The sequence below is a fragment of the Silurus aristotelis genome (assembly GCF_946808225.1).
Source record: "Silurus aristotelis genome assembly, chromosome: 25".
NCBI classification, from domain to species: domain Eukaryota; kingdom Metazoa; phylum Chordata; class Actinopteri; order Siluriformes; family Siluridae; genus Silurus; species Silurus aristotelis.
The window spans coordinates 6,273,690-6,290,500 of record NC_139598.1 but is presented as its reverse complement, the minus strand read 5'-3'; the positions used below and the strand labels follow the sequence as shown (position 1 = coordinate 6,290,500).

The 16,811-nt window shown below is 35.4% G+C and overlaps 1 protein-coding gene across 2 annotated transcripts; it reads right to left on the bottom strand.

Annotated features, from left to right (window-relative positions):
• Positions 1-204: 204 nt before the first annotated feature.
• fbxo15 (F-box protein 15) lies at positions 205-15,196 on the bottom strand. 2 transcript variants are annotated; one of them, XM_083530303.1, is made up of 10 exons: positions 15,111-15,196; positions 13,592-13,675; positions 13,130-13,234; positions 11,426-11,662; positions 8,300-8,500; positions 7,603-7,726; positions 5,983-6,065; positions 4,711-4,856; positions 2,121-2,245; positions 205-1,745 (listed from the first exon to the last, which is right to left on the bottom strand). In XM_083530303.1, the coding sequence occupies exons 1-10, from the start codon at positions 15,143-15,145 to the stop codon at positions 1,461-1,463; spliced, it is 1,425 nt and encodes a 474-aa protein (XP_083386429.1). In that variant the 5' UTR covers positions 15,146-15,196; the 3' UTR covers positions 205-1,460. The 2 variants fall into 2 exon arrangements, with proteins under 2 accessions (XP_083386429.1, XP_083386430.1); XM_083530304.1 differs by having other exon boundaries at positions 5,983-6,062.
• Between the last annotated feature and the right edge of the window lie 1,615 nt (positions 15,197-16,811).

The window sequence follows — 16,811 nt, the reverse complement described above, 5'->3', positions numbered from 1 at the left end:
GGTGTCCACATACAGTACATTTTGTGCTATAGTATAAGTCTAATCATAGACATATTTAAAAGCCTATTGTTATTTAACAAATAAAACCGAGGTGAGGTTTTCTGTAAGGAGATGTTTATCGTAACATTTTCTTTTGGGACTTGGGGAAAACATGGGACTTCAGGAGAGTGAAGTGCACTTTTCGGGTTCTGTAAAACAAGCAGCTTTGTTTTTTTCCCTCTATCTTATAAATATGGAGTCTGGAGAAGGAAAGACTGCTTATAGCCATAAGAGCATAACTGCTTTTAGCCATGACAGCATAATTTCAAACAGAAACGATCTTATTTCATTGACATTCCAATACATTTGGATTCAAATCAGATGAAATGCATGACCTGGGGTTCGTTAACAAGTTAAACAATTGAAATCGCTGACATCGCCCTTTCGTATTTTATTTATTACTTATGTATTAGTATACACTTAGCCTTTCCTTAGCTTTTCATAAAATGCTCTATTATGTTTTCAACCACTAATTACTCTATTATCCAGCAGGCTGTTTGCTAGCTATTGTATAAGCTAGGAACATGCAACATGTTAATGCAATACTAATGATGTTTGTTTATCAAGTGACTTTGTGTTACCTATCCCAAAGCACATGTATTTTATACCTTCTTTTTCTATGTAGTTCAGCATTACAGAGGCCGGAAGGACCAAATAACTCATATGCGGCTATGAAAAATTACTCGAGGTCTCCGGGTGACTAATAGCAAGTAAAAACCCTAGCAGAGAGTGCTTGTTTGTTTGTTTATTTTTAGAAAGAGGCCTTGGATTATCATGATCTAGCAGAAAAGTTTAATAAACTGTCCGACGGTTCAATAAAAATACATTTCGAAGATAAAGGATAGTTAACCTTCAGGTACGACTTTCTCACGAGCAGCAATCTAATTACTAGGGTTTTTTTCTTTTTGGCCCTAACGTTTGCGACAGAAGCTGTTTTTACGACTGCACACCTCCTAACAATGTGCTGAAAAAAATGGAAATGTCAGCATGCTTTGATAAAGAGCCGGGGTTTTAGGGTTGAAGTGACCTCTAAGGACTAAACGCAATCCCATTACGCCCCAAACCGGAGGGATTGTTTATGCCTCAAAACAGCTTTCCATCACTAATCGCAGCCAAATGTTGTTTTAACGGTGTGTGCATGCCGTGGCGTCAGCGATAAAATCCTCCTCCAGCCGAGAGCTATTACATTAAACAACTGTCTTAAGACATCAGCGTCTAAGTGGAATGCTGATAATGCTAAACGACAGTAATGCCGTAACGCAAACTGGTTTCTTGTGGGAATTTAGAAACAGGCAAACCCTAATAGAAAATGGCGTACTGTTTTCAAAATTCAAAACACAGTCAATATGATTAAGGTTCCCAGACAGTTTTGTATATAAAAATATGCAGGCACCTCATGTATGTATTATTTTGCATTTATTTTAAATGTCCCTGGGAATGTAATTACATCGAAAGTGGCTGTTAACTTTTCTTAAGGAAAGAAAGACAAGCATATTAACCATGACAAACTGTTTCTGGTTCTCTATCCACTCCAACTGGATCTCTAGCTTTCCATCAGAGTCCTGATATTCCATAAAGAAGCTCTCAGCATCATAGTCAAATGATACATCCTGGCGGTTTGATTTAGTAATGGCTACAGGAGCAGTAACGCACCAGAATGGTTTTTGGGCTTCAGTAAGAACAGTGAGAGTGAACATGCAACATTGCTGAGGAGAGAAAAATAAAACAAAATACAATTTTACATTGGAGACAAAATTCAACATTTTGGTATATCTGAAAAGGATTTTGTGTAAATAGCCCCATCTGAATTACAGATTCAGTTTGAGAATAATTTAAACAGAAATCTGGATTAAGATAATGAAGTTTGCATCAGATCTGATTGATAGTCATGTGCATGTGTATAATTTGCATCTGGATAAAATAAATGTGGCTAGATAATGGATAAATGTAAGTGACTGCAATCTAATCCCAAATTTGTTTAGAACTAAGGAGGTAATCTGACAATACATTTAGATAAAATTATATAATTATCCAAATAAATAAATAAATAAATAAAATACAGGTTTAAATTAATATGATACCTCAATGTGTCCCTGTAGTGATTCGGTCTGCCAAGGCAGGCGGATTTTTTCACACAGAGGGGTATGTCCTGAACTGTTTTCTGCACTGATAACATGCAAACGGATGAATTCACCATAAATCTTATCTGAAAAAAGAAATGAAAATAAAATATATATTATGGCAGCCTGCCTCTTATGCATTCTTTCCTCTGAGCCATGTTTGAGAATTAAAACATTTAAAAATGAACTTGGGCGGGTAACACACTCACATATGGCTTCAGAAGTTACAGTGTAAAGTCCAAAAATCTATGCTCAAACCTAAGAGCTGATTTAATTCAATCGGTTTTCATAAAAATAAAAAAAAAAATACCCAGGTTCCATTTCTTTTAAGAGAATCCATTATTTTTAAAAGTAAACCAAATGATCAGTCATTTGGGAAATCTCCCTATAAAAAATGTTTGTAAATCTGAATAATTAATTTAATCTCTACAATGTCCGTTATTGTCATCTCTTTAAAACCTACATGCAATGCTGACGAAATAAGAATACCCCTCCAATTATTTTGCATCACTAATCAAACAGTATGTTCGGGTTGTTCTTTGGGTTTTGCAAAATATAGCTCTGTAGCACACTCTACTGATCCTGTATCAAAGTAGGTCAGCAGTTATAATATACACTATATGGACAGAAATATTGGAACACCTTAGTTTTTCCAGCCATTTGTGGTTTTTCACTAATTTGTTACCACAAAGCTGGAGGCACACAATTGTATAGGACGTCTTTGGATGTTTTACATTTTGTTTTGTTACAGCCTTTTTCCAAAATGAATTAAATTCATTATTTTTCTCAAAATTCTACAAGCACCCCATAATGAAAAAAGATTGAAATGTTTGCAAATTTATTAAAAAAAACTAAAAAAAAAAAAAAAAATCACATTTTCACAAGTATTCAAAGCCTTTGCCATGACATTCAAAATTGAGCTCAGGTGTAATCCTGTTTCCACTGATCATCCTTGAGATGTTTCTACAACTTGATTGAAGTCCACCTGTGGTAAATTCAGTTGATTGGACATGATTTGGAAATGCACACACCTGTCTATAAGGTCCCACAGTTATCAGTGTATTTCAGAGCACAAACCAACTATGAATTCCCAGAAATTGTCTGTAGCCCTCCAAGACAGGCTTGTATCAAGTCACAGATCTGGGGAAAGTTAAGTGGCCTCCATCATCCGTAAATGGAAAAGGTTTGAACTCTTCCTAGAGCTGGCCATCCCGTCAAACTGAGCGATCGGGGGAGAAGGGCCTTAGTCAGGGAGGTGACCAAGAACCCGATTGTTACTCTGTAAGACCCTGACTAAGTCATGTTTCTGTGGAGTGAGGAGAACCTTCCATAAGATCAACTATCTCTGCACCACTCCACCAATCAGCCCTGCATAGTAGAGTGGGTAGTAAGAAGTCACTCATCAGTAAAAGGAACATGACAACCCACCTGGAGTTTGCCAAAAGGCACCTGAAGGACTCTCAGGCCATGAGACACAAAGATTGAACTCTTTTCCCTGAATGCCAAGCGTCATGTCTGGAGATAACCAGGCACCACTCATCACCTGGCCAATACCATCTCTACAGTAAAGCATGGTGGTGGCAGCATCATGCTGTGGGGATGTTTTTCAGTGGCAGGAACTAAAAGACTACTCAGGATACAGGAAAAAATGAATGCAGAGACATCCTTTATAAAAACCTGTTCCAGAAAGCTCTAGATGTCAGACTGAGGCAACGGTTCCTCTTCCAACAGGACAAGGACCCTAAGCACACAGCCAAAATAACAAAGGAGTGGCTACTGGACAACTCTGTAAATGTCCATGAGTGACCCAGCCAGAGCCCAGGCTTGAACCTGAACATCTCTGGAGGGATCTGAAAATGGCTGTGCACTGATGCTTCTCATCCAACCTGATGAAGCTTGAGCAGTTATTCAAAGAAGAATGGGAGAACAGCGCCAAAATAGGTGTGCCAAGCTTGTAGCATCATACTCAAAAAGACTTGGAGCTGTAATTGGTACCAAAGGTGTTTCAACAAAGTATTGAGCAAAGGCTGTGAATACTTATGTACACATGATTCAAAAATCCTTTTTTCACATTGTAATTGGAAGAGAAGCGCTGTTAAAACCTTCCAGGTGCACTGTAAATTTTCCCTTCACATTACTATGAGACCCAAACCAGTTCCAGGATAACAAATCCCATGTATACAAAGCCAGTGCCATGAATATGGTTTGCATGGTTTGAAGTGGAACATCTTGAGTGGCCTGCTATAGAGCTCTGACAACCCAACTGAACACATTTTGGATGAATTGGAATGCACTTTTTTGTTGAATTCATGCCTTTGTTGTTGAATGAGCACAAATGTCCACAACCACTTTCCAAAATCTAGAGAAACATCTTTCCAGAAGAGTTGGGCTCAATATAATAGCATATAGGGACTAAATGTGGGTGTACAAAATCATATTTGATTTCTATGGTCAGGTGTCCACAAAATTAGTCCATATAACTGTATTGCAAAAAAAATAAATAAATAAAAAACTAATTTTAGCCTTATCATTTAAATAGTTCCAACAGCACCTTTCCTGCAGTATAGCTGAGCAAATTTCGTTGATGCAATGCTTTCCTCTCCGTTGTGCAGCTCAAAGTGCAAAGTGTATCCATGCAAGCCATATTCAGGATCAATGTCATTGTAACTGGCTTGCCTTTCTATTGGCTCATACGGACTGGGAAAGAGCAAAAATGGGAAAGGGAGAAGAATTAGGGGTAAAAGGTTAAATCTAAACAACAATGCATATATTTACATTTACATTTAGTAATGTGTTAATCTAATATATTAGTGCATTCATTCACTATTTTAAACCCAGGCCTGTTAAATTAGGATAATTCAAACTTAAATCTGTATTGAATAAGAATGCAATAATACAAAATGTAAATTGTAATCCAAATGGGGGTTTAGGATGATCTGTCTAGATTATTATTAATTTGGGGTTTAATCTCAAATTGAATCGTGATATGGGTTTTCCATTATCGTAAATAACATTATCCAAATCTTTAAATTGTTAGGGTAATCAAAAACCTAAATTTAAATTAAATTTGATATTAACCCAAAACCCACATCTGGATTAAATGCGAGTTATGGACAACTACATAAAGACTAAAATTTGAGAAATAATTAAAAAACTCAATCCAGGTTAAATTAGACAGACACTCTAAAACAGATGTGGTTTTGGATTGTCTGTGTAATTTAACCCGAATTAGCGGGACAATTTAAAACTACATCTAGATTAAAAAATTTATAATCTGAAACTCCAATTGGGTTCAATTCAAGGGACAGCCCAGAAGCCCCATGTGGGTTAAATTACATTTGTTGGAAAATTAGAGGGGTAACTATACCCCCAAACTATATCTGAATTTAATAAGAGGCATAATCCAAAGATTATATCTGTAGGAAATTATAGGGACAATCCAAAATACAAAACTGGGTTAAATTTAAGGAATAATACAAAATTATATTTGTGGCAAATTACAATCTTAAATCAAATTACAATCTAAAACCAACATTTGGATTCAATAATCTGGGTAAACTCTATAAGAAAAATTATTCATTTAGAATGTGTGTGTGTGTGTGTGTGTGTGTGTGTGTGTGTGTGTGTGTGTGTGTGTGAGCAGTGAGAATATTCTGAATCACCAGAAGATGGAGGTGTCATGCAACTAATCTACTCAGGCTCCACTCAGTGAGAATAAATAATAATAATAATAATAATAATAATAATAATAATAATAATAATAATAATAATAATAATACATACATAATAATAATAATAATAATAATAATAAAACAATACATACATGGTGGATGACCCCCGGAAATGTCTTTCCACAAGTTTGTGATAATGTAGGTTCACTAGGACAAATGCAATTTCCTGATCCTTCTAAAAAATAATAATAAACATAGAAACCAATACCAATAAAAAAAGTGCATGAACTTATGTAACTGTAAAACTTTATTAAATTAGTATTAGATACAAGCTCAGAGAGATCACTTTAGGCAAAAAGTGACAGATGGTGCTTATATCATGTCTAAGATAATTCCACAACATAAATATTTCCAAATATTGTATTTGCTACCAGAGAGTATAATACACTGGAAATGAAAAAGCCAGTTAATGGACACAAGAAAGTAAGTCAACAAGCCAAGGCTGAATATTTTTTGGTTTAAAATCCATTCTCAGTCACAATACTGTACATGCAAACACAAATAAACACATCAGTGCAAACATGCAAGTTAGCTGGTTATTTGTCCTTGTACAAACTATGTGAAAATCATGTACTTGGCATAAAAAAGAAAGAATAAATATCCAAACTCTTACAGAGCACAGAATTTAACATTGTTCTTTAATAGAATATCTGTTAGATTTTATCATGCCAGAAATAAAATTAAGTCACTGAGAGGTTTAAGAGATATCTCTGGCGAGATCGGCCCTGTGGTGTCCTGGATGAAGTAGGTTGCCAGTATGGTGCATACATTCGTCTATTTAATTAATAAAAGAGTCAATTATATAGGCACATTAGACAGAGCCTATCTATCTATCTATCTATCTATCTATCTATCTATCTATCTATCTATCTATCTATCTATCTATCTATCTATCTATCTATCTATCTATCTATCTATCTATCTATCTATATATATATATGTGTGTGTGTGTGTGTGTGTGTGTGTGTGTGTGTGTGTGTGTGTGTGTGTGTGTGTGTGTGTGTGTGTGTGTGTGTGTGTGTGTGTGTGTGTATACTGTGCACCACTGTTAATGGTAGAAATGACAATAAAAGCCTATTGACTTGACTTGACAATGGACATTGGACATTGTCCAAAGCAGCTTTACAGAAATACACATATAATAAACATAGAATTTAAATTTACATGTATTTGGCTTATCTATATGTAGGTTATATCAAACCTACTGTAATTATTATCTTTTTATTATCTCTCTTTTTTTTACAAGGGAAAAGTGAGTCACCTGAGAAATAAAGTGTGTTCCTGATTCCATTCCATACTATTTAAAATAATTAAATTAATCTGATTAAAAATACACAGATTGCTTCAGATTGACTGGAGTTTATAGTAGTGTGTGTTTGTAGTGTGTTTTTTTCTTTACATGGTTGTAATTGACAGAAAATTCAAGTTTCAAACAAACAAACGAATAAATAAACAATAAGTGATAACCTTAAAGGTTTCTCATTAAACAGAAAACGTGTTTTGCAATCCTTGGGGGTGGGGTTTTGGGAACATTAGTGGGAATCATTTAAATGACATTCCCTTTTAATTTTAAGAGAGCAAATCTTACAAATATGAAACTAACCGTCCCTGATAAAGCCTAGTTGAGTTTATATTACTGTGTTGGTGTTAGAAATGCAAAAAAAAAACAATAAACTCTGTAAGCTGATGTCAGAGGTAAAGTGTGCACATACCTGCCAAACTCCAATAGTTACACCTTTCTCTATGTACAGTAGAGAGATGATCCTGTCTGAAGCAAGCACTTTCCCACCTTCCTTCTTCACCACCACTGTTTTTAAGAGGGATCTGCACCCTGGTCTACAGTAATAAAAAATATATAAACATGAATCAAACATTGAAGCATTCAAGTTATCATGCTCGACTACATCACTAGAGAAGTCTTAAAAGACACTGGCTTACTAAACATAATTTGTACAAAAAGGTTTATAAATTAAAAAGGAAATAAGAGGATATCAAATTCCCTTTATGAACCGGAAGGAGAGTGACTTCTATATAATTTATAGCCACCTATATTTGAGCGCTCATGAAAATGAAACATTTCTGACCAATCTGCTCCCTCGATCCCCTATATCACATGACCAAATTTGTGATCTATCTATCATGGATAACACATGTAAAAATAAAAGTGGAGCTATAATATCATCCCATTTATTTATACCTTCAATGTGCTGGGATAATAAAGTATGTGATAAAAAAAATAAAAAACTATTGGCTTGATATAAGGATCATGATATTAATCTACTCAATGCAATGCAGTAAAGAAATGCAATCTGCTCAATGCTCTTTGAATAAGATGTAATTATAAGCTTTGCCTAGTTATTATTAAAATGAGCTTTGCGAAAAAAAAAAAAGAAAAAAATAAGGCCTTACCGCCATGTGGATGGACAGTAAATAGGCAAAAGCCTCACTCCATGTATCTCTAGTGGAGTGGGTTTATCCAGGATCGGCCAATTTCCTGAATTCCAGACAACAGTCAGAGAAGCTCGGTTGAAGTACACGTGACTGTGCTTAATTCTGTTCTCACGTCCTCTCGCATCCCTCACTGTGATCTCCCACATGAGCTCAAGATCCCTGGTGACAAGAAAGACAACCCAGGACAACACAAAAAGAAATGTGATTTTTGTAATATTATATTTTTCTGGCTGAATTAAAGGTAGAACTCTGCACATTTAATTGTTGTCTGAAATATCCTTTGAATAATCTGACCATTTATATGTTTATAATATATTTAACAGATTAAAGCCACCTCTGAAGAAAGCCACTTGAGATCTGAATCGAAGCATACAGTTAAGGAAATAGCTAACACGATGCGGCGGCACCCTGTGACATCAATCAGAGTGAAAGAAAATCAAGGCAGAAGTGCTGAAATCCCATCGAGGTTTAATAGCTGTTGTTTGTGTCTCGGAGAGTGTGGAGACTATTATTACGGAGGTAAATCTCATCCTTCTGTGCCTCTGTAAACCCGAAGAGTCGACGGGGATTTGTCTGGGCACGAGGACAGAGCCAAGCAATTTATTTCCACGATTTGGCAAAACCTTCAGAGCGGTAGAACAATTACTTTCACTGCACAAGACCTCGGGGTTGAGAAATCGAGTGACTCAGCAGCACTAATCAGAGGTTAAAACGGCAACAAGGATAGTCAGGTGCGCTTGGGTTCCTCGTTTCCCCAAACGAGTGTTGAGAGGATCCGAGACGTGGCCTTCAATAAAACCTTAAAAGAGTCTGAGGCATTGGGCCTCATTCATGAAACTTTAATAAAAACACAAGTACATTTAGAGTCGGATGGACCTTGATTATTTTACTATTACTGTGTTATATATCTGTCAGATAGTGTTGTGCTCGTTACTAAAAAATAGTAACTAGTTACAGTTACTCGTTACTTCATTCAAAAAGTAACTGTCACTTTGTTGATTACTAACATCAAAAAGTAATGCGTTACAGTTAAAAGTAACTTTTTAGTTACTTTTTTAAAGAACGTTCTTTAATGTTCCCATTAATGCCCCTTTATGTGTTATGGTCTACAAACACCAAACTGACTTAAACACAAAGTAATTTTTAAACACTATTTTATTTAAGTCAGACCAACACAAACTGAATATATCACAAGGATTTCTGAAATAAATAACAAAACAAGTTAAATAATATATTCACAATCAAAAACTAAAGTGGCTTCTGCATCATAAAAGCTGTTGTGTTGAGCATTTAAAAATGTTCCTTTCACAGCTGAAGTATGAAAACTATCAACAATGTACAACAGAACACTGGGTTAGCTTTTAGCTTCTAGCTTCGTCGAGGCATGGAGCTTCTGGAGGAGCTTCGACAGATTGGAGGTGCTGTTTATCGCAGTAGATACGATCTTCAAACCAGAAAGACACAGCTTACATTTGACTAAAACATTTTTGTCTTAATGCTCAACTAAAGTGAAATAATGAGCATATTTCCACTTTGAGAAACTCGTCTTGCTCTCGCCTCGACTCGCCATTACTGCCGCACAGACCTGAATAAACGGAGACACGCCCACAGTGCGTCTTCTTCGTGTTTACAGTGGTTCATCCACCAATCCTACAATGCGTCACTGCTGTAAACAGGTTAGACTGTAGGCTACACTTCAGCCGAAATTCATTCATTTAAAAAAAGTAACGGGTAACACATCACACGGTAACGGTAACGGAGTTACTTTATTTAAAAAACACGTTACAGTATTAGTTACTGCCTAACACTGGTCATATATATATATATATATATATATATATATATATATATATATATATATATATATATATATATATATATATATATATATTTCACAGCTATACTATATTTATACCATGGTCTATCTGAATATTTTGTTAAGATTTATTTATTGCACAAAGTTGTATTTTGTATATACAACTACTGGATGTTTATATGTTTTAGGATTTTATTTATCTCTGTGTTTTAACTGCAACAGGAATAATTCTAACTCTAATAACACGTAAGTAAAAGAACTAATGAACTAAAAATAAATTAACGATCGCCCGTTATTTTTATCCATTCAGCCCAATTTTCGTTGCTTGTCAATGCTAATAATCTATGGCTAGATGTGTGTTGCACCGCTTTTAATGCACTCCGTAGAGGTAACTGGTTCTACGAGGTTCCGTATCATGCATTAAAATTGTGTAATGCACACCTAGCCATGGATTACCAATTTTATAACCGCTTATATAGTCAGCATATTTGTCTATATTTGTTTATCTGTCCAAGTATGACTGCCTTTCCTTATACCTATCTCACTATGCTTTACAGCTAGGATTCTCTTTACTAAAACAAAGACAGGACAGAAAAGCCAGTTGTAACCACTGTCAGAATGATACTTCTGATACTTCACAAACACACAAATCTCAGACTAATTAGCAGAGAGTTGAAACCACAGGCTGAACCTCAGAGACTTTTAACATGACTCTGGCTTTTGGAGCGGCTGCATTTTTGCTGTCAGAAAACAAAACAGAGTCGGCCATGTGTGAGCCACATGATCGCTCCTGAGATTTATCCTAATTAGACTGAGCCCAATTAGCAAAATGTGCTGGATGGCTCTGGCATGTTTGGCTAATATCTCAAACCTTCAGCGTTTACTACTTAGCAATGCCTTCTGGGATCGCCTCTAGGCGTCTTTTCATTTAAAGATTTAGCAGAAAATCTTCCTTGAAATGCACCTATATTTCTCAGTGAGTGCTAACCTAGTGAATGATCATGATTGACAAAAAGCTCTAGAGTCTCTTTGCGTGTTTGGTGATCTCCAAAAGTGGGAGCAAAAGAGAAAGACAGAGAGAGTGAGATTTTACACACTACTTGCAGACTTTTATTTTACCTTACTCTCTTACATGACCTCTGGAATATTGTATAAATAATGAGCTACTGCACTGTACACTTAGCTCTGATTTAACCTAGACATAATGTTTAAACAGGGAACAAATCACGTATTAGCGCATAATTTAGGTCCATTTTTTTGTTGCTCACCTGATAACTTTAGCTGTTCGACTTGGCAGTCCGGTGTAAAAATTAATGGATCTTAGTTTTTTCTTCCATTTCCAACTTCCGTCATGACCAATCAGTTCTTTAAAGAAAAGTCTCCTCCAGTATCCATTTGGCATTTCCTGAATGCTGCCCATGTCCATTCCATCTGTCACTTCCTTTATTAGCCTGGATGTCTTCGATTTTGCTTGGTACCAGGTGTAAAAGTGATACCACATGACACTGGGGATTGACAGTTCATAATTAAAAGTGGTAAATAATTTGATTTAAAAGCTCCTTTGTGTGTCTAAAATTGGCATGCATTTACTTAATGATTTCATGCCTATACTAAGTGAATGGTTGGAGGGGATCACATTTAAATAATGGTCACTTCGGTCCAAATAGAGTCAGTAAGGGAAAAACAATGGTTTAGTATCAGATATTCGCCTCTTTAGTTCTAGAACTGCAAGACTGAGTGCAAGTGGCTCAGTCTACATTTTTTCCTATTGTATCTGCTTCAAACTGTATTAGATTTTTTAGTAAGGTTTTGATACAGTATGAGCGTTATGAAGGCAGCCTTCTTAAATAACTGGAATCACTTCTTTAGCTGTGTTTGGTATCTTTCCATCTCCTCCTCTGCATCATCTACTAAAGTTTAAAGTTAAAATACATTTCACAAAAATATTAAGGATATGTAATTTTTTTTTTTTATATTGATCATTTATTGATTTAGAATGTATATTTTCAATTGGTTTATTTCTGTTACATTGCTTTGTGAACATTTTCAAAACTGCTACATTATATATATATATATAATGTGATTGAATTTCCAATGTGGCACAGATGATCAGTTTTAGAAAATCTATTTAGCAGAAAAAAAAATTATTCTCAGCCTGGTTAGATAGTAAATGTTACACTTTGATCATGTTGTATATATCATAGTGAAAAAGCCTCAAATTTAATAAACTCAGTTTGTAAGATTCGAACTGTGAAGATGTATTTTATGTTCCTGAGCTGCAGCTCAAATGAAATTTTGTTTTACAGGGCAAAAGAGAAACCTATTTAAGTAAAAGAAATGTCTGTTTTTTATTTTTTTTTACTAAACATATAGGACTTCCCAGGCCATTAAACAGTGACTTAATGTGAACTATTGCTGCTCACTTACAAAATCACATATTCAAGAAAGAAAATATAAAGTATAACAAAGCTGTTGCTCATATATTTTTAAAAAGCAGTACGCAACACATAAGGGAGCAGAACAAATGCTCCTACCAGTTTACACAGCATTTATAAATTTAGCTAACGTTCTATTGAAAAGCGTTTATTAAAACGTGGTTAATATACTAGCTAAATCTAGGGAACAACAGTGACAAGAAAATTCCATGTTTGCACACAAACAGAGATTAAATATAGACTAAGCGCAGGTGGAAACTGAAATGAAGATGTGATCATATGTGTCTTGGGGAGAACAGACAATCTGTGCTGTAGGACTGATCTGAGTAATTCACTGAAGCCCGATATTTGGATATGTCACGTCATCCTTACATAATTTACCTAATTTGCATTAAGTTTCTTGGTCTTATTAATCTACCTTGCATACCTTTCGCATGCTAAGTTGAACTGTAATGCACATTTTTTAAATAAGCACAGGATATGAGCCTTGATGCAGAAACAAAATGTTTTTTTTCCCCAGAAAAAACTCCAACTTACCTGTTTTCAGCCAGTTCATGGAAATGCTTGTTGACGAAGCTAAGGCAAAAAAGAGATCCTTCATCCAAATAGGAAAAAATCATCTCAGTGATCTCTGGTGGCATCCTAATCCCAGTCAAGTTAAAACAGAAAAGACATATACTGATTAACTTTACTTCAACTATTTATTTACCTTGTGTAGCTCATCTGCTAAGACATATTCGATGACTGAAATCTGATTTGTTAAAAAAATGACTAATGGGGAACAAAACGTACTTAATGCTAACTAAATTAACACTTTCCAGTCATATTTGAAAACACTGGCACAGAAATTTTTACATACTATGTTACATTTTAATTAGTTTATGTACTTTTTTATTCTGTTGCTCTACAGCTTTATATGTTTTAAAATGACCTAGAAAAGACTAAACCCATTTTTACACACAATACATCAGCCAGTGTTAGCATACACTTGTGACTTGCCTCTCTATGTAGTTAATGCCTCTGACTGATTTAGGTGGACGTCTGGGACATTTGGATGATAGTTGGGCCATAATGCATTTCAGTCTGGAAAAAAAAATAAAAATACATACCTCATATTTGAAAGATATACAATGTGTTAAATTAGCATTAACTCTTTTTGAAAAGTGGCCAATACGGATTCTCTAACAATGAATGGGTTAATTGAACACTGCATGGCTTTTTGTAACATTACATAGGTTATTTAAACACTGCATGGGATTCTGTAACATTGAATAGGGTTAACGCAAGTCAAGTCAAGTTTATTTTTATAGCACTTTTCACAACAAACGTTGTCTCAAAGCAGCTTTACAAAAATCATCATTAAAGGTGAATGGTGTGCATTTATCCCTGATAAGCAGCTGTGGCGAGGAAAACCAAGAGTGTGATCATAGTCTTTAAGCAATACAGAACACTGGAGAGTGAGAACTAACATGAGCACTGGGATGTAAGATTATAAGTAATGTTCTTTCTACAGTCTTATGCAGTCATTGTGGTTATAAAACTAGGAGCTACTGAGCAACTCATAAAATAGCTCAGCATTTGCGATCTGAACAATACATGTGTGTCTGTAACACCAAATTGGTTCATTTCAAACGGAATCAAATTTTTCATAGTTTAATTCAAGTAAAAAAAAATTTTGCATGTATGTTCGTTCATTAATTTGTGTGTTTGTTTACCTACTTATCTATTTCTTTATTAGATGGTCGTGGGACCAAAACAAAACAGATATACAATGTTTTTTAGATATAAACAATGTGTTCAATTAGCATTAACTCTTTATACAAGTGTTGACTGGATGGCCTATATGCGTTATGCTGAACAATAATCTGCCATTTTAATTTAATCTTTGACCAAAACTGTAACATGCAATACAACATACACTGTGTTAACTGTGGTTAGAATTAATTTGACTTTACACTGGCTGATTTACAATTTTTTGGGGGGTATTTTAACACTGCATGGATTCCTGTAACACTAAGTGGGTTAATTTAACACTGCATAGGATTTATGGGACACTGCATGGGGAAATGTAACATTGCATGGGGTTCTGTAACACTTGAGGGGCTAATTTAACACTGCATGAGATTCTGTAACACATTATTGGTTAATTTACCACTGTATGGGGTTCTGTAACACAGAGATAATTGAACACTGCATCGGATTCTGTAACGCAGAGATAATTGAGCACTGCATGGAATTCTGTAACAGTGATTGTGTTAATGTAACACTGCATAGGTTACTTGAACACTGGGGTTTTGAAACACTTTAGGGCTTTAATTTAAAACTGCATGGAATATTTTAAGGTCTAACTAAAGACTATATAGATTCATGTTATATTAAAAACGTTTACATTAACACTATATTAGCTTTAAAACAGTATGTTTTATAGGTTTACGGTTTAACTGTAAGTTAAATGATATTGGTTCACATAAATGCTATTAAAAATATTAATAAATAGCTTAATTTCTCCAAAACGTACCTCTGCGAGTTCAATCCGGCCTTCTCCTGCACCATAAACGGACACTGAAATATAAACAGCCCGGTAACTATAGCAACGCGAGGACGCCATTGCTAGTGAGAGATACTATTTGACGTCAGCGCCCCCGCCATATTGGAGAGGTCTAAATTCAACAGACGCAGCTTTACAGGCAGGCGCTTACTTCCGCCATTTTGAAGAGGTCCACTCTCAACCAACGCACGTCAATGGTACAAATATACCCGAAGTAACATTCTTTTATGTTCAATTTATGTTCATGTTCATATTAAAATGTTCAATCCGAGACATTTTTATTTCTGTACCACTTTTACCAAATAAAACTGTCCCAAAAGCAGCTTTACAAAAAAATTAATATATTGCGAATATACATTTGGAGTTAGTTCCTATAGGTTTATCTCTGATGTACGTATGGAAGCCTGTTTACTACATACTAAAAAGGTTGCCTAATTCCGACTTTTTTTTTTATTAAAAGAAATGAAATCGCAATTGCAAGAAATAAAGTCACACATGCAAAAAAGAAATTGGAAATTATTCAAGATTTTTTTTTTTATGTGGCGGAAACACGCTTCCATACTCTGTTTTTGCAGATCAATTAAATTATGGGCACTTGCATCCCCTTCTCTATTAATTATTAATCATATTAATCATAACTTTACCACTTAACATAAAATTAGCGAAAGAATTTTAGCGAGTTTGACGAGGGCCAAATTGTGATAGCTGGACAACTGGGTCAGAGCATCTCCAAAACTGTAGCTCTTGTGGGATGTTACTGGTCTGCAGTGTTCAGTATCTATCCATAAAAAAAATTGGTCCAAGGAAAAAACAGTGGTAAACCGGTGACAGGGTTTATTAATAGCCAAGGCTCTCTGATGCACGTGGGAAGCGGTCCATGTAGTTCGATCCAACAGACAAAATCCTGTAGCTCCAATTGCTGAAAAAGTTAATGCTGTTAATGCTCGACGATCAGGACTGTTTTGGCAGCGAAAAAAAAATGGGGACCAACACAATATTAGGCAGGTGATCATAACGTTATGCCTAATTGGTGGCCATAATGTTTCTAATATCACTCAAGCTTCAGTCAAATTTGTATGGTTCTGTCAAGCAGATAAAAAAATGAACATGATGAATAGGACATGTGGCTTTGCATGGTTAAACAACGTACAGCTGTTATCGTTTGGGGCTCACTCGCTTTTGTTGCCAGCTATTTAGATAAAAATGGTGTTAAGTTTTTGTTAGTGGACAGTAAGTGTGTACAGCTGTACAAGCTGCACATTGACTACTCTAAACTACTTCCAAGTTTCATTTCTATAGTATAGTCCCTTAAAAACATTTAATAAAATGGCTGCTGAAGAGTTGTGTGCTCACTTTTGTGAGATTTCTTTATCAACAGCATGTTTTCTTTTGTTGATTTATCGTCATTAACAGCTTCACCTTTGTTATGGTTGTGGAGGATCCAGAGCCTATTCCCAGAATGCTGAGTGTGAGGTAATAAATCCTGGATGGCAGTCCATTAAAGACCACCATGCACAGATGTACCCCCATTCAAATACTCCTTCACGAACACATTTGCACAGACAGGGGCAATTACCAGTGGACTGAGCATTTAGTCTAGCCAATCCACAATCTGGCATGGGAGATTAGACGAAACCCAAGCTTTGGATTTCTGGAACTGTGAAGGTGACC

Bases quoted from the DNA above. Each gene is read 5' to 3' on its own strand.
- fbxo15 (XM_083530303.1), bottom strand. From the start codon at position 15,145: ATGGTGCAGGAGAAGGCCGGATTGAACTCGCAGAG. The intron at 2,246-4,710 runs GTGCTGTTGGAA...TTCTTTTTTCAG, and splicing joins TCAGCTATACTGCAGGAAAG to ATAAGATTTATGGTGAATTC. The intron at 1,746-2,120 runs GTATCATATTAA...TTCTCTCCTCAG, and splicing joins CACTACAGGGACACATTGAG to CAATGTTGCATGTTCACTCT.